Source organism: Papaver somniferum, unplaced genomic scaffold (genome assembly GCF_003573695.1).
Source record: "Papaver somniferum cultivar HN1 unplaced genomic scaffold, ASM357369v1 unplaced-scaffold_117, whole genome shotgun sequence".
Taxonomy (NCBI): Eukaryota; Viridiplantae; Streptophyta; class Magnoliopsida; order Ranunculales; family Papaveraceae; genus Papaver; species Papaver somniferum.
The window spans coordinates 11,441,921-11,467,770 of NW_020620714.1; the positions used below are offsets into that span (position 1 = coordinate 11,441,921).

The 25,850-nt window shown below is 36.9% G+C and overlaps 1 protein-coding gene across 3 annotated transcripts; it reads right to left on the reverse strand.

The window, feature by feature from the left end:
* Window positions 1–6,353: 6,353 nt before the first annotated feature.
* On the reverse strand, window positions 6,354–12,869 carry LOC113329963 (protein EFR3 homolog). Of its 3 annotated transcripts, XM_026576818.1 has the most exons (21): window positions 12,714–12,855; window positions 12,584–12,593; window positions 12,120–12,282; window positions 11,798–11,872; window positions 11,455–11,570; window positions 11,201–11,315; window positions 10,940–11,068; window positions 10,734–10,781; window positions 10,458–10,621; window positions 10,150–10,334; window positions 9,758–10,050; window positions 9,367–9,516; window positions 8,958–9,242; window positions 8,686–8,835; window positions 8,424–8,499; window positions 8,198–8,331; window positions 7,816–8,019; window positions 7,482–7,622; window positions 7,247–7,372; window positions 6,853–7,059; window positions 6,354–6,742 (listed from the first exon to the last, which is right to left on the reverse strand). In XM_026576818.1, exons 3-21 carry the CDS (start codon window positions 12,252–12,254, stop codon window positions 6,593–6,595), a joined length of 2,883 nt encoding a protein of 960 aa, XP_026432603.1. In that variant the 5' UTR covers window positions 12,255–12,282; window positions 12,584–12,593; window positions 12,714–12,855; the 3' UTR covers window positions 6,354–6,592. The 3 variants fall into 3 exon arrangements, with proteins under 3 accessions (XP_026432603.1, XP_026432604.1, XP_026432602.1); XM_026576819.1 differs by lacking the exon at window positions 12,584–12,593 and having other exon boundaries at window positions 8,198–8,325; window positions 12,714–12,869; XM_026576817.1 differs by lacking the exon at window positions 12,584–12,593 and having other exon boundaries at window positions 12,714–12,869.
* Window positions 12,870–25,850: the final 12,981 nt, after the last annotated feature.

The following is a 25,850-nucleotide window of genomic DNA, read 5'->3' on the forward strand; positions in this document are numbered from 1 at the left end:
AAATCTGTATCACACAGAAAAGTCTATAATGATAGATAAATCTGTCTCCCACAGATAAACCTAAAAGTTTTGTTTCGTCTTTTGATAAAATCAAGGTGAACAGGAACCGATCGATAACCCGGACTTATATTCCCGAAGAACAGCCTAGAAGTATCAATCACATCACAATAATCTAAATCGTATGGTAGCGAAACTAGATATTGCGGAATCACAAACTATTTTTTTTATCTTGCCCTACAGGAGATATAATCTCAAGTCAATTATTCAATTGAACTCGTACGATAGAAAATGACAAGATCGGATCGCTCAACTACAAGAGAAGTAGTTTCGCCTGGCTTTACAATCCCAATAAAGTTTTTCAGTCGTTAACCTACATGGTCTCAAGAAGAAACCTAAGGTTAAAGGAGAATCGACTCTAGCAAAACCAACTAGTATCACACAGGAGGTGTGGGGATTAGTTTTTTCAGTTGCTAGATGACTCCTTTATATAGTTTTCAAATCAGGGTTTGCAATCCAAGTTACCTTGGTAACAAAGCATTCAATATTCACCGCTAGATGAAAAACCTGATTCAACCAAGCTAATATCTTTCAACCGTTAGATCGAAATTTAGCTTGTCACACACAAATGAAATGTATTTCATTTAGGTTTGAGTAGCCGTACCTAAACGTGCACACTTAGTTCATTCACAAATAGTTAACCAATGGTTAGCCATATGAGTACTTCTATATTAACCGTATTCATCTTCTTCACATAACTAGTTCAAATGACTCATAAGAACTAGTTGAAGAGTTGTTCAATTGCTTAGGTCTTTATGAATAGGCACAATTGAAACAAAATCGTTTTGATTCACTTGAATCAATTCATGAACAATATAGCCACAGTTTGCAAAGATTGCATTCCTTATTATTTTTTTGTTTAAGTTCATGAACTTCCGATTTGAGAAATATAACCAGCTTGGGTACTTGTACGGGTACGTGTACCGTAGCTACCAGATTTGAGTTCATGAATTTTCGGTTCGAAAACTTCCGTGGGTACGCGTACCTAAGGTGACTGATTTATCAGTTTGCAAACTTACAAACTCAACAGAAATTTTCGGTTCGAAAACTTCCGCTAGTACGCGTACCCAACCCGTCTCATTCACCAATACCATATGCACACATATGCACACACTCGGTTTCTGACACATGGATTATACACTAATGTGCGAACACACTATATATGCTTATATCCATAGTTGGTTACGTAATCTCAACTCTACATTTCAATCATTGAAACATTCTTCTATAATGTTATAACAATCGTTATTCACGACTATCGTCATCAAAGATATTTTCAAGATTGAAACGTCATCATGACTTTCGTCATGGGTAAAGATGAAAAGTGGTTAAAACGAAAGCTTACCAACACATATTTCGAGAAAAAGATAGGCGAGTAAACTCGGCTCGAAATAAAAAATGTGTATGTATGAAAACTATCATACTTAGACGACTTTTGAGCGTTAGATAAGTTCAAGTCTCCACATACCTTTTAGTCGGATGAAGTTTCACTGGTTCCTTGAGTAGCTATTCGTCTTCGTAAGATGATCGCCATGGAGGCTGGAGCTCAACTACACTAAATTGTCCTAAACCGAGACTTATCTATAAGTAGTCTAGAAATCAAGACATATAGTTTTGGCAACTAAACTGGAAAAACATGCTTGAGATAGCAACGTATGCGAATTCGACCGAGCAATGCTCTAACAGGCGGGGCTTATGTCTATATGGAAAAATGAGTCAACATCAAAGTCATCCTGAAGTCCCAAAATTATATGCTCTCGTCACACCTGCTGCTCTAGCCCAACCTTGGTTTTGCACGGGTATACATGGCCCACCATATTCGGACCCAAGGAAAAACCCGTGGAAAGATTTGCAAACAATTTTTCCTAGCACTTCAACACCGTGGCTGCTATTGGGAGATTTCAACGAAGTATTGGACCAAATCGGAAAAAAAAGGCAGACCGGTTACGTATGCAAAAAACGCAACCGTTTATCAATTTAATGGATTAGATGGGCTATATTGATCTAGGATTCATAGGAGACCCATTCACCTGGACAAACAACCAACAAGGTCATGACAACATCCAACAAAGACTTGATAGAGCAGTAACAAATCAACATTGGAGGAAAGCCAACCCTCATGCTGGAATCACACACCTACCACGAATAACCTTAGATCATGCTCTTATCCTGCTTCAAATGAAAGCCTTGGACTGGCAAGGGAGTAAGAATTATAAATTTGAGCATCTATGACTATCTCACCCTCAACTTCATCAAGTTTTTATCTCGTCATGGGATAAACTATAGGACTCAGATCCACCTTTAAACCTCCAGCTCAAACTCATCTCAACCAGTGAAACTCTAACTGAATAAAATAAGATCAACTTTGGCCATCTACCCACTTTAATCAAAAAGTCAACCGCGAAAATTAAAGTTTCCCAACATCAATGTGCTACGCAAACTTGAGCTGCATTGGAAAACTGGATTCAACAGGAAAAGAAACTCCGAATTGAACACCTGAATTTATTGGATTGCTAGATTTAAAATACAATGGCTTCAGTCATGCGAACGTAACACCACATTCTTCCATATCAAGGCCACAATTCGTAGAAGCTGGAACAATATACGAAAACTTCAGGATCATCAAAATATTTGGATTAACGACAAAGAAAATAATTATCAGGATCATGCTTGAACACTTCACAGACCAGTATACGGCTCCAAATATAGTAATTGATGAAAACCTGTTCAAGGAAATAACACCAAGGTTAACCCTCGACGGTGTGAGAAACTAACAGCGGAAGTCACCGTTGAGGAGATCAAACATGCGCTTTTCTCCATAGGATCGGACCGCGCTCCAGGACCCGATGGATTCACCAGTAAGTTTTTTAAAGTTTTCTGGGAAACAACTCAACCACAACTTATTGCTACGCTCTGATGTTTCTTTGAGTCATTCAACATTCACCCTCTCATGAACCACACTAACATCATTCTAATCCCAAAGATTGAATATCCTTCAAAACCATCTCAATATAGACCGATAGGGTTATGTAATGTCGCTTACAAAATCATCTCAAAGATCTTGGTCAACCGCATACGACTTATACTCCCATTTTTGATAAGCCCATACCAAAGTGCCTTTGTACCTCAACGATCTATTCATGATAATGTAGCTATCGCAGCTGAAGTTTTTCACCATATCAGGACATCATACCATACGAAGGATCCTAAAATAGTACTAAAACTAGACATTCAAAAGGCCTATTACTTCTTGGACTGGGGATTCATCAAACATGCTTTTACCAGCTTAGGCTTCCCATCCAACTTTTTGGATTATATTGTGCTATGCATAACTACGGTAACCTACTCAATCAATATCAATGGCACACCGGATGGATACATCACTCCAACCATAGGAATACGACAGGGAGACCCTCTATCTTCCTATATCTTTATTATTTGCGCATAAATATTGTCCACCAATTTGGGAATACTTTAAGAACAAAATAAGATAGAGGGGATCCACATTTCTCAAAAAGCTCCACCAACACCGCATCTTATGTACGCGGATGATCTCTTAATAATATATAAAGCAACTCCATAAGGAACCAATCACCTGAAACTACTGCTACAGGCTTACGGGACCTCGGCGGGTCAACACATCAATGACTCTAAATCCTCTCTAATACATCACCCGAAGCTAGAACAACCCCAGGTAGATAAGTTAACCCAAGATTTCAACATGCCAACAACATCAAACCCCTCTATCTATTTAGGAGTACAATTCAAACATGGTAGATCCTCTAGCCACATATTTTCCCATTTTCTTCAACGACCGTCACGCAAGGAAAAAGTATGGATGACCAAATGCCTCAACCAATCAGGAAGATTCGAACTCATGAAATCATCACTAACCCCTAATGCCAACCACCTCATGCAAACCCAAATACTTCCTTCTCATATCCACCAGAAAATGGATCGTATCATGACAAACTTCTTCTGGGGTCACGATTCTTCAATCAGTTAACTCCACCTACTGGGAAAAGACAAGCTCCACAAACCAAAATCACAAGGAGGGCTCAGTATCCAAAGTAGTAAGGAATACAACAAAGCACTACTCATGAAACGAGTTTGGCACATTCACAAAAACTCTAACTCTATCTTAGCCAGACTACATAATGCAAAATACCTTGATCATACCCCCATTTTCGAAAGCATCCCACTACTCCCGTCTTCTCCTAGCCCTCAGTGGAGGCAAAGGGCCTCTCTCATACCGTTTTTTAAACAACATCTCTTCCACAAAATAGGAGATGGATTGCACACCCCTATGCAAGCAAATTGGATACCACAATTTGAAAATACCATTAACCCAGCTTCTTGTTATCCAATACAATCAGTAGCCGACATCATCGACCCGTCAACCATAAATTGGGATCATGAAAGATTAAGCCTACTACCCCACCCCATAATTCAACGAATCATTAACATACACATCCCACAGAGCAATCAACCTGATAGGATCATATGGTGTTTTACCAAAAGCAAACAATATACTACTGCTTCATGATACAACTGCCTCATTAGCGCTTCTGCGCAAACTCACAAAAACCCCCTTCCACCATCCAACTTCCTTTGGACACTCCCATGTCCGCCAAAAGTACATATTCTCTTGTGGAAAGCAATTAATGAGGGTTTACCAACCCTCAAAATACTTTATCGCATCTATCTCACCAACTCCAACCTATGCCCTTAATGCAGTTCTAATCCCGAAACATCCAGTCACATTCTGCTACATTGTCAAACAACTATAGATTATTGGAACCTCTTACTAAATCACCTCAGAAACCTTCACGTCGCCTCGCAAGGCATACCCAATTCACTTACTCACCAAACAACCATATCCGAAATCCTTCAAACAAAAATGCCTGCACCGATAACCACAACCTTATGCTTCTTTTTTTGGTCCTTATGGTTAACCAGGAACGGTGTGATGTATCGTCAACATCAACAAAATCCGATAAATGCAATGCAAATGGCCATCAAGCTCCAGCAGGAATATTCTTGGGCCAAGACACACCTCCCATCGGTGTTCCCTGGGATGCAGCCATATGCAAACCCTGCACAAAGAATAGTAACAACTTCAACCATCTTTGTAGGATGGCTCAAGCCTCAATCAGATATGATCAAAATCAACACGGACGGCGTATCAAGAGAAAGCCCCGGAATAGCGGGAGCAGGTATTATTTGTAGAAATGAGGAAACCAACACTATCCTAGCAATATCACAACCTCTAGGCATCACCCAACACTTGCAGCGGAGACCTGGGCCATGCACATAACCTCTAAAACGGCGACGGAAAGAGGATGGCCAAAAGTCCAATTTTGAAACGGATTCGGAAAATTTAATGAGATTTATAACCTCAGATACAGACCCCCCTTGGCATATATCTGACCTGGTTGCAGAGATCAAACAAAGGCTCACATAAATTCAGCAATATACCGTTAGCCACGTCTATAGAGAAGTAAATCAAGCGACAGATGGTTTAGCAAACCGAGCAACGGATGATTGCTCCGTAGGAAGATTCACGACAGCAGTATGGGAACATACAATTCTGCAACCTATCAGTTCTATTGTAATAGCAGACTCTATGGATATTACGTACCCGTTTAATCTAATATATTTCATGCTTCAAAAAAAATAAAAAATAATAGAAGGTAGTATAAGTATAGCAATGACTGGCAAAACTGAACTCACCACCTAGGCAGACCAAGCTAGCTGGGCCAGCCCCACTGCTAGACCAGCTCGTCAAAGCCTATCGAGGGAAGAAAGAAACTGCATTTGAGCTATTTCCGTCACATGCCTCCAATTCGTGGCTAGTACCAATATCAACGATTTCAGAATAATTCCCTCTACGCTGCAAGAGAGATTTAAAGACCTCTCTCTGGGTCTGGAATCATCAATATCCGGATAATCAGAATTTTCCGCACTATTTCCGCCATATCCACCACTACCACGACAAGATGCCCTCATCAGAATTACAATTTTTATGACAGCGCGTGATGACACGGGTTACATACTTACATTCCATATCTCAAGATATGTTTCACGGTGTGCATCTTTGCTAGTCGAGAATAATGAGAAGAATCGAAGACCTCCCGGCTCCTGCTGACTTTTATACTGAAGGTACGAACTGATTAACGTTTGTTCAAGATAATTGAAAGCTCGGCTTTTAATGAGGTAGAAGTATAAAAGGATCAATGAAAATTGTTAACTAAACCAATCAACCTGTTTGATCTTTTATATTTTGTGCCGAGAAATGAAAAACAGAAGGCTATAAAATATATTGATGGCCTATGCAAAAGAATCACACTAGCATTGCTTGTACCTTTTTTACATACCAATTTCTTTCTCTACATCTCCATTTTCTGGATTTCACATATACCAGTTAAATATATATCACAAACGAATTGATCCCGGGGACGAAAACTATGTTACAATAAGCAAGCCTCAATAATTAAAGAATGGAACACAAAGATCATTCAGATGGTCAGTCTCATTAACATCCGGCAGCTTTTAAGAATTTGTCATAAGGGCTTGAAGGCGGTAACCTAAAGGACTGTATGTACTCACTTGAATAAAAGAGTTGATTTTGACTCTGAACCTTACTATCTTTCGATTTTGGATAACCCCCCACAGGATCCGCTATCTGAAATGCGACAAAAGAAGAGCAATGAGAAAACAAAGAAATGTACATATGATAATAATACTATAAAGTGTCGTTTTGATTCTGAAAACTGCGATCAAGAAATGTCATACCATGTCTAAGAAAGCTGAAACTTTATCTTCATTTCGTGTGGAAAAGCCAATACCAACAACTTCCTTTCCATTCTTAAAACTTCTAAGCACTGACATCTTCTGATACTTTCCAGTCACAAGGGCCTCACATTGATTTTTCATTTCGGCATAAGGTACGGGGGTAGTGGAAACAGGATGGTTTGAAACTTGCCTTGCAGTTTCCAGAACCTGTAAGTTGGGCGATAAAGTAATGAGTATATATCACAATATCATGATTCCGTACTACGTAATTCTCTATCAAACAAGGTTAATCAGATGCAGTATTATATAGGCCTCGCTGAATAAAGCTGGCAGTAGCTCATACTCATTATTCTTGATGTCAAGGACAAACTAAACATGGAGGTTGCAAGCATACCGAGTCCAATAATTGGTTAACGCTTATAATGTCGAGCGTGTTGATTGAGAGGGATGACCTGCGCTCTGATTGATCTTCATCTCCTTCAGGGAAGGCTTCTTCATCTGTCAAGGCGTCCGGCATGACCTGGGAGAGACAGAGAGAGATGTTAGCCAATTAGCATAATCTTGTCACGTTATCCATAGAAAATGATAGAGAAAACGAAAAGCAACTGAACAAGAAGTCGAGTTTTAACCTCATGAAAAGCCTGATAAACCATTTTTGCAAGCGGAGAACATGCTCGGGGTGTCTCCATGAACAAAGAAGCTCCCAGAGGATATGCATCGTCAGGTGAAAACCTCTGAAGAATCTGCTCCTTGATTCCTGATATTTCATCCTGCAAGCGAAAAAAATAGTTGGTAAACTTCGTAGACTGTAGTAGTACTACTTATTGTTTCTGAGGCCAACCGCAATAAGTTGTGATTCATCCACAGATTACAGTTTGCCGCACTTCGAGGTGTCCTCACTATTAATTCATTGGAGTGATTTGAGTGCATAAATAACGTAAAGTCACAGCACGTTAAAATTACCTCTGATAATTTTCCGTACTTCGTGAAGTGGGATATAACAATTCCTTTCATCTCTATATCACCCGCACCCGCTTCAATTGCAGCAAGAGACTTTAAAGCTTCAATTTCATCTTCCTGTGATCCGTATGCTGGTTTTCCACTATCTGAAGTCACGTAAACAGCGTGCAACCTAGTATCTTCTATCAGCTCAAGGAAAGGATCAACCTGTCATGGAATTTTTAAATTAATATCAAGGTTTGAACTGTCTACGTAATTATGTCTCATAATTTTTTAAATTAATATCAATATTGAAAGAATGAACAAATCGTTTTTTTAATATTTTTTTTAGATTTAAAGTAATGCAAAGGAATAAGAATTCACAACAACAAGGTAAAATATCGACCGTTATATCTGTGAGAGTTTCTTTAACACAGGGAAGTAGTTCTGGAAGATTCGCTGCCTTGGCAGAAAATATAAGCATGGATGACCCCAAGGTAAAGATAGACCTCCTACGAGATGCCTTCAAACCTCCTATATCTTGTAAAGAATCATATTTGAAAGTAACCACATTATTAGTTCCTGAACTGTTGAGAGAGAGAAAAGACTGCAAATGAATCTATTGAACTTACCTTCTGGCTCGAGAGAGATGCTTCGAAGTGAGAATGCCAGCTGGAAACACTGAATTAGAGCCGTATGACTGGAAGTCTGTCATGATCGCCAGAAACAGTTCCAGGAAAGTCATTAAGCAGCTTATTATCAAAGAGCATACAGGATAATTTCTTGAATCAAATGAACACGTACTTATGAAGGAACAATGAGACAGTAGAAATATAATTTTGTTCGTCAAACATGAAATGAACATTTTCGTAGTAAATGTGGCAGAAATCTCACCTTGGGCTTGGAGAACAAAACAACAAGGTTAAAAGTGTGAGACATCGCCTCAAAATTTGTAGGAGTGTTATCTGTGGATGCTGCCTGAACCCAGATCAGCGAAAGCACAAAATCCACTTGGTGACTACTCAACCGAAGGGAACTTAAACCCTGAAAAATAAGGAGAAAGCAAATAAACAGTAAGATGGTTGAATATGTATTATCATAAATGAAGCCTAGACAAAAGGAAACCCTTATCATTTACGAGCTGCATCCATCAACTTCATACCCACCTCCAAATTTTGGCTTCTGTTATCTCTAATAACTCCATAGACATCTGGTTTATCCCTAATTTGTCCATGTTCTGCAAATCTACCGTTCATCGCCTTCTCAGAGAGACCATCTGAAGAAGAGAGACCTGGTAGAGGTAGTGAAGATTTTCCACAAGGATCCGACCAAGGAAACTTAAGTGAAGGCATGAGCACAGCAGAGAACACACGGTGGGCTCCAACTCGTGTTTCAGGATCTGGATGGCCCATGCATAACATCAGCTGCTGAAACAGAGCTTCAGGGAAAGCCTGAAAAGGAACACACAGTATTATGATCTCCAAAACTTTGTTTCTATACCGGCAATGGAATCATCTAAGATTTTCACTAAACAAGGATCCGAATGTCGGAATGTGGGTATGAGATGAAACTTGCCTGTTTGCGATAAGATAAATTAGGGATGGTAGATATTATTTGCACCGTGCAGTAAAGAGCTGACATAGTTGCTCTGGCCATCTCAGGTGTAGTAGGAACTTTCTCTAACATCAATGCCATCATATCGAGAATTGAACTCACATCCCCAACCTGGTTATTAACAATCAATTCTCATAATCAATAAGTAGACACTCGTTGACAATAAACATAAGAATTGCACAAGTTTAATAATCTATCTGGCCTTACTCATCGAAAATGGTCTCAATAACAAGATGAGGACAACATACTAGATTTTGGTATTTTTTTCTGTTGAAAGATGGAAATTTACGACAAACACCTGGACACAAGCAGGATGTGAGAACAAAAGAAACAAGTAGAAATAGTTAAATACCTTATTTGAGAGTTGTGCAAGGCACTCTTCTATCGCAGAACGAAGATCCATGTTCCACTTATCTGTATCATCCTTGTCTGGGGACGGTGTCATTGATAATTGCATGCATTTACGTAAATGTCTGATCAAGTCATTTATTGCATTAAGGATTGCAATCGAGGCGTGAACCTTTGCATGTTGAGCAAGGAAAGTGGTAAGGTTAACAATGTCAATCTGCATACAGGGTTGTTTAGAGACAGAATTGTGATCCAAGTGCTTGACTAGCATAGATAATAAAATATGGGTATTTTGCCCTGCATGTAAAGAAGCTGGTATTAGTTAAAGGCTACACATTATAAGTCTTAGAAAACTTGTGAATAGGATAAGATAGAAAATGGAACTTCAATTGTCACCTGACTTCTCCATATGCAATTGCAAATCTGATAAAACAGAAGAAGCAATCCCACTCTCGGAAGACCAGTGGTTCCCAGAATCAAAAGTACGAAAAAGAGGCTCTAAAACTCGCCGTACTGTAGTTGCTTCCTTAGCAAATCCGGCCATATTGTGTAGACAAACCTTAGACCAGTATGTGGGGCTCCTGGTAACATCGCAATAAAAAGTGAGAAAACGAAACGAAGAGCTTTTGCAGCATGAGCAGCAAAGTTAATATAGTTAGACATGAAGAACATAAAAAACATTACATTGGTAAGGGGGGTCTCACATTGCAGGATCCAACGCACGCTTGGTATTTACAGAGTCTGGTAATGCTCCACCAGCCTTGTGCACGACCAATTGGCCATGAGGCTCAGAATTTTGAGGCTGCTGCGTGCTATTGTCAGGATTCATTTCGAGATCAGTATAGTTCTCTAATGTTACTGCAATTATCTGTTTACAAATGAAAACAAAAAATGTTTTATGAAATCGAACATTGTGATGATATATCGATGTGAAATTAAACAGAACATAAGAAGAGATACTTGAGAGAAGGATAACTCACATTGTCAAAGTCCATTGAGAGATGGGAATATTCACCCATGAACCACACCTAGAAACAAGCATATTATGTTAGAAAATGAGAAAAAAATGTCCCACGAAATACACGGTTCCATGGAACAAATGGAAGCAATTGGAATTCTACAAGGGGATTAAATTGGAAAGCAGAAAATAGAAGATAGAAACTGAGGCACTAAAAAAATAGTTTACCATGAAAGCAAGTGCCTGCAATCCAGCTGAGCGTAAACGAAGAGCTCTTTCATCCTCCCCAGGTTCTTCAGCCAGTTCACAAAGTTTAGGAATGAGGCCTTCTAAATTGAACATGTGTGTGCTATCTATCTAATTAACACCAAAATTTTAAGTTAGTTTTCTAGTAGAGTGTTACTTCATCATTCTTTCATCTTCGAGACTGGCTAACCCACTTGTAATCAAATATTACAATCCACATAGAGGTAGAAAGTGATACAGTACCTGGCAATTTATAAAATCAACAAGTGTGTGGCACCCTAAAATGCGCATCTCATCTTGTCGTGTTTGCTCCAGTAGAATCCGTACAATGGACAATAAACTGCTGGCAAATAATGGCCTGCAAGAATTGGAAGGGTTTCATAAGTATCATAAACAAAGGAGTTGTAATTTCTGTTTAACTGAGAAACTAAAAGATGCAAGTGCACCATTTACCAAAATCATCCAAACAAATGAGTTACAGCATCTATTAGACTTACATATGATCCTTGCATGACGATAGCAATTTCCTATAAATGCATAATACAACCTTTGCAGAACCAAAATGCTCAATCCGCAAATCTTTATAACATCTCTGCTCTAAGTACTCTGTAATCTGCAGAAATGAAATGAGATAAACACACCATAACATAGTTAGTTCTGAGCAAATAAGCTAAAAGATGCGCTGGAACGACGTTTGTAAATAGGTAGAATATTTTCGTTTGAACCGCGTGGCATCTTAGGAGAGTACTGTCCATACAAATGAGGTATTTTTTTTTCCAACAATATACTAAGTGTAGACCATAAATGATGCGGTTACTGAAAAGAGAGAGTAAGCAATACCTTGGGGATTCGCAAAGGGTTCTTCGAAGCATATTCACATAGCTTGCCAATTTTCCTATCATTCAACTCCGCGTCCTACCAAATTACAAAATGAAAGCAGTAAGCAACCGAAATCCTCCCAACTGATCTTAACCAATACAGTAACAGCACAAAATTGAGGACTGCGTCAACCCAATGAACCAATTTATCTATCTCTCTTCAAGTCAACATTTTTCGGCTCTAGAAACCTAAGTAACATCAAATTCATCGACAAAATTGTACTACATTTCAAGGTCCTGAACCAAAATTATTGCTGTTTGAAACTGAGAACCAACAATTTTACCTGATTCTTTGGGAAGATATTGGATAGAATTTTCTTGTAACGTTTAACAGGTTGTCTTGATCTAGCTCTCATAGCAGGACACAAGTAACAGATGTTGCCGCAGACGGGCACTACCCGTCTCGACATTACTCCCATCTTCACCTTCTTCTCCACAAATTCACTTCTGAAACACAAATTATTTACACCAATCAAAATTTCAAAATTCAGCAGACCAAGGTCACAATAATCAACCAAGTCCACCAATATCAATAAAAACTCCACCTTTCATCAATTTAAAGACTACCCAAACCAGATCAAATTGATAAACTTGAATAAAATTCTCAAAAAAGTCAAAAAACAACTGAAGAATGTTTCAAAGGCATTAAAGTTTCTCCCTCTTTCATTTAAAATTCACAAAACTTGAAGAGAAATTTCTCAAAATCAAGCAACCCCCATGTCTTAGATGATTGAGTTATTAAACTTACCAGTGAAATCCTTATCAGAATCCCCAAAATCGAACAACAAAAATTCTCAAAATCAGATATAAACTAGAGAAAGAACCAAAAAAGGGTATAGAATTGAAACAAGCTCCAAAAGGTAAGCAAAAACACTCACCAATTCTTCCAAAAAATTCTGAAAATGATTAGGGAAGACTGACAGTCAAATAATAATGTGAAGAAGAATTCCTTCCTTTATATTTTGGATTATGGTACATTCAATCCCGAAAGATTGATATTTGGAAGGAAAAATAAACGTTTTAATAATTTTTTAATTGAGAAACGGCATTTGCTCACCTAAATACAGCACATACTTTTTCCATATTACTGGCCATGATTTGTGACGTTGACAATTTACATACCTGACAAAATTATCTCTCATTGTTTTTTTACCTTTTTGGTTTGTTACCGTTGGTGGGGGTTTGTATGATTGTAGCTCACCATTTTGCACTAAGCATGTCAATGAGCATGTTTTTCGGGTATATCGGCTTTATTATCACCTTCTATTAGCTCTTAGTTGGTTTATTTTTTCTGATTCAAACTGAGTCGTATGGATTTGACTCATCAGAATCTAATTCATAGAAAAGAAATTTATTCCAGTCAAATATATATTTAACGAGCCGGGTATAAAATAATATCCAACTCAAATAGTTTTGAGTCAGATATTGAATTGAGTCAAACCTCGAGTCATACATCAAAAAAAAATTACATTAGAGTCGGATTGAATTAAATGCCTGAACATGAGTCAGACCCAAACTATCATGATTCACACGAAAAGTGGAGGAAAAAAGCGTTGTTACATCCTTAAATCCTTTGATTCAAGATGTAATTCCACATTTTACTTGAATTAATTATATATTGGCACATGTTTCAAATGTAGTCCCATTTTAAAGATAAAACCCAAAAACGCGCAATCAAAACTTTTACATAGTGGAAATTAAGTCATAAAGGACAGTGATAGAAACTAGCCTAAAAAATACGATAACATAGAGGTTTACCAAATTCTACGGAGATTATCAATCTTGTGAACCCCTTGTGGAGCCCGGACTTCCTTGTTGCAAATAGCAAAATCCGTGAGAAAAGACACCTAATTAACATCGTCGACAATGATGGGAGTCTGCTATTAATAAGGCACCAAATTGCCTTGCTTGCTTCCAGTTTTGATACTTTTACGTTAATACTGCTTTCCGGTGAGAGGCAGAAGAAAATGAATGGCCTTTTTCCCACAAAGAAATGTCATGTGCTAAAAAAACAAAAATTAAAGCCAAAGCAAAAGGGGACAGCAAAAATATTGTTGAATATTAAAGCTTGGGACACCCCAGAACGATAGTAAGTGGTACAACACTAATTAGTTAGCCTTAATTTGGGCATTAGCGTCGTATTGATGATGGGATACCTTTTTAGCTTCCCTAGTATGCGAGTCTAATTAGCCTTTATTTATTTTAATTTTTAATGTTAAAGTATGGAAATGCTAGTTGGCTTCCTATTCTCCACCTCCCTATAATCTAAACTCCACATTCATATCGAGATCCGCATTCAGGTTCAGTTGGGGTTCACTTTTCCCTTAATATGAGATTTAGATTGTAGGGAGAAGAATAGAGAGGTGGAGATTAGGGAGCCAAATAACACTGCCGGTTAAAATTGGTCGAAAACAATATACATTCATCAAATTTTCATTACAATGGTGGTGACAAGTATATATGGTGCAACCGTGCATAGACAACTCTTTAGTACAAGACTCGATCAATCTAATATGCCATCCAGCGGAACAATATTGATTGTTAAATTTTTATTTTTTTTTGCCAATCAACAAATTGCAATTCATTCAAATCAAAATAGTGATTACATGTTCGCTTAAAAGATTAACAAAAACATCAAAAAACATCAAGATAGTCAAAACCCTAATACAAATAAGGATATCAACTACAAGTAGATCGCGAAGAGAAAGAGCGATAAACCGCAGAGATACTCAATTTTTGATTATGTATAAGGGAAAGATGATTGTACTATCCAGAAACAATTCCGACCATTTGATTTGATTGTATTCTTCCAAGATAAGAGATGCTTCTGAAAGGAAGGAGTGTTGAATCGTTGATGTTATTGAATCGAGAGAAGCAAGCCACGAACCAGCCATCAAAAATTGAAGAACTCGCCCCACAACGACGAAAAAAAATCGCCCCAAAACGGCGAAGAAACATGTCGAAAGACACAAAAAACGATGTAGATACATCTTATTCGATATCTATTACCTAAAACTAGAAAAGAAAAAGAAATCATTGCTCAGATCTGAGCAAGAAAGATAAAACAACTCTTGGATTATTTTTTTTTGAGAAGGGAGGAGAAAAGGAAGAAGATAGAAAAGAGAGGTAAACGGAAAGGTTAATCACATTTTTTTTTCTAATGATAGTATCAGGTTTGGTGGATTTCTTTTTTCTTCCATGTTTGTCTAGAATGCCTCTTTACGATATGGTATAGTATATGGAATTACATCTAGACCTCATGACTTTCAACAAGATAAATTACCACATCAATCTTTTACATGTAACAAATGGCTTTCGTTTCCACACTATTTCATTCATTGATAGGAGGGTAAATTTGGAGACAAAAAAATAATTAATGGACCCCTGATGGGCTTCTAGATGGAGAGGAGTATATTTATTATATGATAAGGATATTTGTGAAGCCCATCAAAACAAGGGACATTTATATAATTACCACATTAATCTTTTATATGCAACAAATAGCCTTCGTTTCGACAGTATTTCATTCATAGCATTTTCAGTACAAATTATGAAAGGCATAATATCAGTATGTAAATAAATTTTTTCGAAGTAACTACAAAAGAAAAAAAGAAGAATTAGTATCGCAAAAGTGAAAGAGTCTTCTCAAGCAATTTGATTTATTTTCTTAATTGAAAACTATATATACATAGTATGCATGATAAATCTTACTAAATTTGTATACAATACTTAACTTTCAAATAAAAATATTTGGAGAGATAACCGAATGTCCCAAGAGATTTTATTTATAATAAGCACTCACTTATAATAAGTAGAACAACAACAGAGACGACCACTTAACCTCCAAAACAAAACAAAACGAAAATATGAAAAATAGAAGAAAGGAATCCTAATGAAACCTATAAACATTGGAAGCAAGCTTCTGTGCTTTACCAATTGAGTTTGATGGGCTTGTTGTATGTTGAATAATATACCCAATCGATACATGGCTACCTAGAATCATTCATACCATCAAAAACGGCCAAAAGAGCGTTTTATATAACGAATTTTTATCCGCAACCACCTAAAGCATATTTTGGATATTATATATTATTGTCCCACTTAAGTATTTTTAAACAGTTTCCACCAACATTTCTGAACTTCCTGTAGCTTGATTTTACTTCATGCATGGTTTTTCTTAATTCTGAAAGAAATCTCTTACAAAAGTTAAAGATGGATTACAATAGAGATTTTATATATAATCTAAAGGATGAAAAACATAATGTAAGTGAACCAGACTAATATTGCTAAAAACTACACCTCTGCATATCGTGTGCGTACTAAACCAGACAAAAAGGACATTGCATGTAACATGCATATATGGAGGGTATAGATTTGATATCCTGATTTACTTGTAATTAATTTCTTTATTTGTATACAACAACAAAAAAATAAAAACTGAGCACCCTATCGGAAAAGTCGATTTCCGAGATTAAGGTGGCCCAAGTCTTATTAACAGCGTGCGTATGTGTAGTTCTAGGGACCACTGTTCTGTCTATATATATAAGAACAAACCTTGGCCAACCATATATGAAAAGCGATTATCATTTTGTTTAATTAAGAAAACAACGATCTTAATCGTGGGTTTTAAAGTTGGGCCATATAATTGGGAGGTGGTAGGCCCACATGAAACATAAAGGTCATATAATCTGTGGCGAACTAAAGTAACGAATCATTCGCGGATTTATTTAATTCGCGAATAATGTGAGGAAGCCATATAATATATGTATTGAGCTCGTAGTTGTAAACTTTCGCGAATGATGTTAAAAATTCGTGAATCATTCGCGAATTTACTAACCAGCATCTGCCGTCAAACGGAGCAATGTTAGATTGTCGATTTAAATTTTATCTTTTTCGTGAGACCATTTCCGCATTCATGTAATTTATATATAACTACTTTTTTCTAATATAGAATGTCAGTTATCGTGGTTTTTTTTTTTTTTGGATGTTTGTCTAGAAGGTTTTAATTCACTGATAATCCTCTGGTGCAACAATCGTGCCTACTAAGTAAATTTTTCGTATATGTATATTGAAGTACATCTAGACCTCACGGGAAATCTGAGAATGAATATCCAGCAGAATAAAATGATATTTAACCCACTTCATGCAACATAAACCATTATATTTCAATTGTTCCATTTTCTGTACAAACTTATAAAAGGCACAAGTGTATAAATATATTTTCCCGAAGTAAAAAAGAAGAAAAACAATAAGTTTTGCCAACTAATCATCAAAGATGCTTTAGTTTTTCTAATAAACACTCATTTAATAGAACATAAAAGAACAACAAATAGTGGAAACCATCCTACCTCCAAAAAGATATAAGAATATAAGAAACATGAAAAGAAATTCTAACGAAACCTACAAGCATTTGCACAAAGTTATCCCGTTTTACGAACTAAACTTGACGAGCTTATTACATGTTGAATAATGTACTCCTTCTATACATTGCTACCTAAAATCATTCGTATCACCAACAATGTCCAAGAGAGAGTTTAGATGATGAAATTATTTCTGAAACCACATAAAACATATTTGGGACAATATCATGATCGTTTAGCCTAAGTATTTGAATTAGTTTCCACCAACATCTCCGATTTTCCCACATCAGTAACATGATAAAACTCCACGTTTTCCTTTTTAATTCTCAAAAATATATAATTGATGTAAAAGATAGATTATGATATATATGGGAAATAAAAATATAAAATAATATGTGAAGTTAACTAATAATCATGAAAACTGCATTGTCACATATTGAATGTGTACCAAAGGAAACAAGATAATGGTATGAGACATGTAGGATAATAATCCCATGCTGCTTATATCCTTATAATAAACACTCAATATAATATGAAATATCTCCTCCATTGTAAATAGAATTTGGTTTGAATATCCATATTCTTTATCATTATTCCAACTAGTTAAAGCGCTAGGGTTTTGTTATACACATATACTACTGACATAATAATACCTCCATCTTATTTTTAATCTTAGTTTTCTAGATTAAGAGCTAGTGTTTTCTTGTGTACAACTACTTCTGACTAACTATTCCTCTATCTATTTAATCCAGCAAGCGAAAATGTTAGTTTTTCTTATATATATCATCATTACTCTAGAAGTAACAATTCTTCCTCTCTTTTTTTCCTTGTAATTTATCTATTTTTTTCTCGTACTTGTTGAACAAACCAGTCAAGCATGTTTTTTGATGTATTGGTGCGTGTGCATTGAAATCCTGATATATCCTCTTGGCTTGCATCCTGGTAGCCCAATATGCATGTCCTGGCTATGAACCGATAATCTTAACAAATTATGATGAAACTTTAAATTTAAACAATTCACTTCTATTTTGTTGTTCATTTTTACAGTTATACTCGACTTCATGTAGAATTTCAATTGTAATAAGCGCATACCGATGGATGGCTGATATTTTTTCGAAATTTTACTTTAAAGGAATATCAACCTGAAAAAGGGACATAGTTTCTGCCCCATGGATTCAGTTGAGTAAAGAAGATTCAGTTGTTGTGATAATTTTAATTAACTAATGAATTTTTATTCCACATCAAAATGTTACTTTTTTGAGAATAGTGTGACTAGGACAATTTTTAGGAAATTTTTTTCTCGGCCCATCAAGAACTCTTTTTAAAAATATGATGTTCCATTGTTAATTATTAATAATCACGTGGTGCAAGTGTGAAACAACGTCCAACTATGCTTTTTCATAGTCATAGATTTATAAATCTTTATCCGTAAACATCCGGACCTCATGGTAACATATTGATGAGTGCCAAATATTGTATATATTTATCCCTTTTTGTTGGCATTTAACTCATCTTTTATGCATTAATTATACATTTATCCCATATTCTGTATTTTCATTGTTTTCAAGAATAAATATTTTTATTAATTAATTTTGCATTTTTAGGTAATAAATAAAGTCTGGATGACTTGCGGAGCAAAAAGAGCAGAGAAGTAGTGAAAAGCCGGGAGAAATTACGCAAGGAAGCCGCGAAGAATGGTGCGCACAACCTCATTTTCTACACACAAAAACGCCTCCGTTCTCAGCCATCAGATCAGTTCTCAGAAGCATCCGACGGTCGCTCCTTCATAGAGCATCAAAATCTGAAGTCTCTGCCAAGCACCACAGCGCTGAAATTCCAAGCCTTCAGATTAGATGGTAGTTGAATCCAACGGTCGCTCCTTTGCTGTTCATCAAAGTTTGATATCTCCGCCTTACACTACAACACCTAACCCCATCTAGAGCCGTTAACTTCGTTGTATCCCTTCATCCGACGGTCGCTTTTCGCTTGCCTCCGAATCACCGTCCGATCTACCTACCATCTTCGCATCTCGCAGCTCAGAGTCACAGAACATCAAGACTCGATGGATCCTCCTCACACACTAGCAACCTATACCTATACCCTAAACTCGACCCATTCTTCTCTTCTTTCTTTCTTCCTTCCTTCCTTCTCCTCTGCAACTGCTCCACCACCAACTCCACTGCCGCTCCGCCGTACCACCATGTCCACCACCATACCACCTCCGTCATCATCCTACACGTGATTGAAAACTTCCCCCCATCATTCTAGCCCTTTATCCCATCAACTTATTACCTAACCTAAACCCTAGGTTATGGGTTGATGGATTAACGTGTGCTAGAGAAGCAATTGATGCATGGAGGTGATACAGGAGAACAAATAGAAGCATGGGTCGACATCAAAATGGAGTGGTTGTGTCAAATTGGGTGAGTAATCACAAACCCTAGCCTACTGTTATTTTGGGAAAATGGGTAGAACCCTAATTGTGTTGTGGACTATAAATAGGAACTATGGGTGTGTTGTAAAAGTATGCTTGGATTAGCCGGCATCCAGGACTTTCATGTCCTGTTAATGTTAATGTTTTTCTCTTTAATGTGTTCTGCTCAATTTCACTGCATATGTTAAAATTGTTTGTCTCCTGTTAAATGTGCTCCTGTTAAAATTGTTATTTTCCTGTTAATATGCATGTTTTAATTTCATGTTTTAATTTCCTATTTAATGTGTTCCTGTTTAATTTTAATTTGTCACTGTTAGTGCCATGTTTAGTTTAGTGTTAAGTTTGTGCACTGTGAAGTGATGGAATGCTAGGCTAGAAGCCTTTGAAGCTTTGATTTGATTGTGTAATGGAAGAAATCAGTGCTCATAGCAAGCTGATTATCTTGCCATTCCTTTTGTATGCTTAGGTGCATTGTGTTGATTGAATAGTGGGGAGAAACTAGTGCTCACTAGTGACAATGAGCAAGCTAGTTCTCTTCCCACTCTAGAAGAATGCCTTAGCTTTGCTCTGTTAGCTTCTCCACATCCCTGCCCTTGGCCTTAGGCCTTGGTTTGTTTTGTTATCTTTCTTTGCTATGTAGTATTTGCTTTGTTTAGTTCTTGCATTGTTCTCTGCTTGTTTTCTTTATTGTCTTCACTGTTTTGTTCACTGCCATCTTTTCTTTCTCACTTGCCTTGCACTGCTGCTGTGCACTTGCCTTGCTGCATTGCACTGCTGCATTGTACTGTTTTCTTCCCCTGCTGCTACTTCTTTTCCTGTTAACTGCCTTTCCTTCTTCTTGGCCTTGTGCTGTTGTGCACTGCTTGTGCAGCTGCTGCATTGCCTTCTCTGCCACTTCTGCTGCTGTGCAAGGCAGCAATTCTTGTTCTCCTTGTTCTTGTTACTGCATTCTAGTTGGATGCTGTTCTTGTTGCTGTTGCTGTGCTGCCTTGTTCACCCCTAGCTGCCACTGCTGCTGCTGCTGCTTCCTCTCCAAAGCCCAGCCCACAGTCCACTGTTAGCTCAATCCCATTGAGCCCAAAAGCCCAGAGCACAACTTGAGCTCATCAGAAGACCAAAATAAAAGCCCAGGTTTAATCCAAAGGCCCAGATCCTTGACTGAATCCAAGGCCCAGTGCAATTCAAAAGACCAAAGCCCAAACTGCTTCACAGTTAATCAAAGCCCATCTTGCTCTTATTGTGAAAGCAACAGTTCCTAAGGGTATTCAAAGCCCATTGATATTCAAGACCCTTTGGTATTCAAAGCCCATTAGCAAATTTAGAGCCCAAATAGTTAGAACACTCCAAAACACACCCGATCTCTGTGGATCGACCCGTACTTGCACGAGCTACAACCGACGACCGTGCACTTGCGGTATTACTGTAGGCCCGCGTTTTCATTGCGCTTAATTTTATACATATCTCCGGGCCTACCAAGTTTTTGGCGCCGTTGCCGGGGAATGTTTTGCATTTAAATATAATAACTTTGAGGCCTACCACATATACGACATCAATAAAGGTTTACTGAACTATAAGAGCTAGTTGACTGCAATAAAGGTTTACTGAACCCTATAAGAGCTAGTTTAATAAATATGACTGCAATAAACCACGAGAGTTACCAATCCAGTAATCAAGGAGAGCTAATTATTTTATTTATACTTGTTTAATTTGGTAACACAATAAGTCTATTACCGCATGTAGCAGTCCTATCGTTTTACAATGGCCAATATTACCCATCCTAACTACATTTTTTATAGAGTAAATTCTGTCAAGGAAAAAATAAAGACACTTAACGTTGTCAATGATGATGGTGTGGAAGTATGCTAGAAATAAGACTTTGCCGAGAAATTGTCTTTGCTTGCTTCCAACTGTGATGCCATTACTTTTTAATTACTACGGATTTCCGACGAGAGGTAGAAAACAAACAGCCGGGCTTTCCTACAAGAAAAAATAGTTATGTAAAGTATTAAAGTTTAACCATGTTTTACAAAGCAAGGGATATCAAAAATGGTATTGTAAACTAAAAAACTTGGGGCACCAGATAATGATTGACTAAAGTACAACACTAACCATTTACCTATATCTTGATTCTTGGCATTGTCGCAAATTTATCAGATTTATTACAAACTAATGTATTTTTAGCTTGTAGTCTGCCTCAATGCATGTCTAATTATCTTTAATATTAAGGTATATAGAATTAAAAACAATCAAGAGAGTGTTTACCTAATAAATTAATTTCTACGACCACTTAAAGCACATTTAAGACAATAATATGATTGATTGGCGAATACTTTAAACAGTTTCCACCAACTTCTCAGAACTCCCAATACCTCGATATTTATTCCCTGCATTTTTATTTTTTTAATTCTCAAAGAAATCTCAAACGTAAATTAAAGAGATTGTAACAGAGAATTTATATGTAAAGTAGGGGAAAAAAACATAATATTGGACATGAGTGAACTGAACTAATAAGCATGAAAATTGCACTTCCACATATCGAGGGTGTACGGAACCAAACAAAAAGGATAGGAATTGAGAGTGTACCGAGCCATACGAAAAGAATAAAAAGTGCATGTGACATGCATAGTGAAGGGTTTTAGTTTCACATTGCTTCTATCTTATGTACTTGTTTAACAAAGCAGTCCAGCATTGTAAGGCATCTAGTGCATGTATATTAGCCGAACTCCTTCTATATACTCTCATATTTGCTTCTTGGGTGCCAAAAGATCATACCTTGGCCGTCACAAGAAAATTTAAACAATTCATGTCTAACCTATGTTGTCCACTTTTACAGTTCTACTTCCTAAGTTTGGATATCATTCAGATGTTACTGTTGGACTTCACCTTACAGTCGAAAAATTGAAAGTTAGTTTGGGTAAATAATTTTAAAATAACTTCAATCTGTTAAAAAAAGGTTAACTTTTTTTTGAAACAAAATGTGTTTGCTTTCTGTCTTTTGATTATGATATTCGAACACTTTATAAATGATTGCAAATACTTGTTAATACTCTAATTCACGGTCTAACGGGACAACGGGAAAATTACAATTCCCTTGTTAGTACACTAATATCATTTGGTGAAACAATGTCAATGATAAGGCTTATTCGGAGAAACGGTTATGAAATACGAAACAGAGTGTTCAAACATCTTTCTTCATTTTAAGATGTATGAGATGAGTAGTAGTGAGACGAATGTGGAGAAATGGTTGTCTTTTATTTATTTTTTTCTTTTATGTATATAGAGAAAAAAAACATCCCTTATGGATTAGTGTTACCGTCCTAGTCAGTTTAGCGCCATCATGGCGCAACACTGCAGTGAGTGGCCTAGCAGATGAAGATGCATTGTCCGAGCGATGAAGAGCCATCATGGCGGAGACAAGAAAATATATTTGATATGTGAAACACTATGCGATAGTGTTGCATATTCTATATTCAGAGTTATCTCAGCTCAAGGAATGGATTAGGGATGCAAGATAAGTCATGAGATAACTTATGCATTGTCCTAAGGCCTGGCCAATGCCAGTGCAGTAGTGAAGCATGCCAAAGGCATCATTGTATTCATTTGATCGACAAAGAGATCATGCAAGTAAAGCTTATGTCTTGTAGGCAAAAGTTATCCAAACTGTTGGGAGGGACATTGACATGTATTCATGCTAGTTGGTAGCATCCAAGAGTGTATGAAACATAGCCTGACGAGAAGTAGTGCAATAATGGAGCATATCACGAAGAAGAACGACCCAATGTTGGCCTATGAGAACAGTTATAAGTTGGTTACATGCGTCACACACGTGCCAGAGCAAAGGGAAGACTTAGAGCGGTTATAAAGTGGGTTTATAACCATGTTTGGAAAAGCCCAAACACCAAGTACAAGTGTGGCATCAATGTGCAAATGGTTGCACACAAGTTGTGGCCTGATCCTAGCATGTATAAATAACTTAGAGATCAATAAATTCAGGGTTTTTCGATTGGAGAAGAACCACTGAATCGGAGACAGAGAGTTTGGAATTCATCAAAGATGGTGAATAGCCTATTTAGTCCATGTGATGGATTGTTTGATGTAATCTTTCTTAATGCAATAAAATGGCATGTTGTGTTATACGTTGGTGTTCTTGTTGAGTTTGCTTAAGTAAATTAATGCATGGCAAACCTCTTATGCTTATGGGAGTATAAAGAGTTAGAGAAAAAGAAGAATGATTTTTGTTGCGTAAAACATTGAGAATGAAGGAAGATGGATACCTTGATGCAAGTGAGCAAGGCTGAGTGCTTGTGGGTGAACTTAATTCACTAGACCACAAAATATTTTCGGTCATGTCCCATAAAAAATTTTAGGCCTAAAAATGGACACGTGACAATCAGTACAGTTAAAGTAGTGGAGCAGTCTATGCTCCGATACTGAGTTGTTTTTGACATTTAAGACTGCCTAATTTATTTTGGAAAAGAGTCCTTTCCTTTGCCTTCCCTCCCAGAGATTTTTAGATTTTTTTCACATGTATTTTAGAGTGCACCCAAACCTCACGGAAAATCCAAGAATTAACCAATGTGCGGGATAAATTGTTCTTTAGCCACAACATGCAACAGGATGGAAACTTCTAGTGCACGATTATAGATGGCATAAGTGAGTGTACAATATATTATTAAAAAAAAACAACTAACAGATCAGAGAAGCGGTAACTTTTGCGTCTTGAGTATTGGAGAGTTTTTTTTGTAAACTAAATATTTGTTTAATGATTAATAGAAGTATAACAAAAAAGAGACAAGCACATTATTGCTTCAAAACATAAAAAAGATAACAATAAAAAGAAACTCACCTGAACCTGTGAATCAAATCCCATATATGTGGTTTAGGTTGGAGGGAACGGAATAGGTAGGTGGAATATAGGAAGGGAATAAAGATGTCTTTCCGTACAACCTGATATGAAGATGACCACATGACCATAGAAGAAGCTCTTACTGCCGTGGTGTGGTGAATATATGTCTTTGTGGTGTGGTGAATATATGTCTTGATCTCTTGATGAATGGGAATTCATACCGTAAATTATGGAGTATGAATTTAGGGTCCAAATTCTTGATAAATGTGCCCCAAACAGGTTTTACTAATATAAATTCTAGAACTAGAATGGTTTTTTTTTTCTTTTTCCCCTTTTTCCTTTTTGTAGTGTTGCACACCCAAGCCATTCTAACCTGCGAGTGGTTTAGCAGTAATTTTCCATTCATGTATTAGCCGCGAAAGCTCACCATGAAATCGTGTGTGGAACAGTACACCATCATCAACATAGTATCACTATATTGTGTAATAGTTTGTATAATGATGTTACGAGGAGAGCCTTCTTCATGGTTGTAAGGCTCACTTAGTTTCTATTGAATGCAATTCTCTTACCATTTTTTTAATTTTTATTTTGGGTAACCACCACCTACCAAGATTATCTTCCTCTTCCTATATAATCTCAATCACGGTAACATACCTCGAAGCCATGAAGCACGAATACTTCAAAATTGTTGACATATCTGTATCGGCGCCGTATCCGTATCGCATACTTGGAGATTGATACATGGGGATACATGTCAGATACTCCATTTAAAGTATCGTATTTTTTTAATTACAAAAAGGCTAGGGGGTATTTTGGGACATCTCTGCGATACTCTAAGAGGGATACTTCCTATAATTTTAACATATATTTTTATATGCAAATTCTATTTATAATCCTTTTACACAATTAAAATCTAAATATTTAGAGATATTTGTGCTCATGAACATACCAAATAATTATATCTAAACCTTATAACCTGTTGACTATAAAGAAAGAAAACTTGTTGGTTAGTTTATGGTGCTTCATATCCAGTGTTACAAAAATTTAGCTTTTATAGGCTTCTTGGGAAGCCATGTTCCTCGTGTTGTTAAGAGAGAAATTTGAGCACATATAATTTTATCCTTTCAATTAAGAGAAATAAGATTGAACCCCAAAATGTTGAGAATTTAATGTTTACTCACAACAGTCTTCTACGAAAGGATCAGATAAAGTGGAATGTGAGATATTAATTAGTGAAGATGCATTTGATCCACTTGACAATGTGCGAGAACTTGAAGTGGAAAATCTTTCACTTAACAACCAAGAGCTAGAAACCGTGGTATTTGATGAAGGCAGTATGTTAAATATTTGATGGGTGAGTGAGCTGTTAGATAGT

Bases quoted from the DNA above. Each gene is read 5' to 3' on its own strand.
- LOC113329963 (XM_026576817.1), bottom strand. From the start codon at position 12,254: ATGGGAGTAATGTCGAGACGGGTAGTGCCCGTCTGCGGCAACATCTGT. The intron at 10,782-10,939 runs GTAAACTATTTT...GCTTGTTTCTAG, and splicing joins TGCAGGCACTTGCTTTCATG to GTGTGGTTCATGGGTGAATA. The intron at 8,500-8,685 runs GTGAGATTTCTG...CGATCATGACAG, and splicing joins TTTTGTTCTCCAAGCCCAAG to ACTTCCAGTCATACGGCTCT.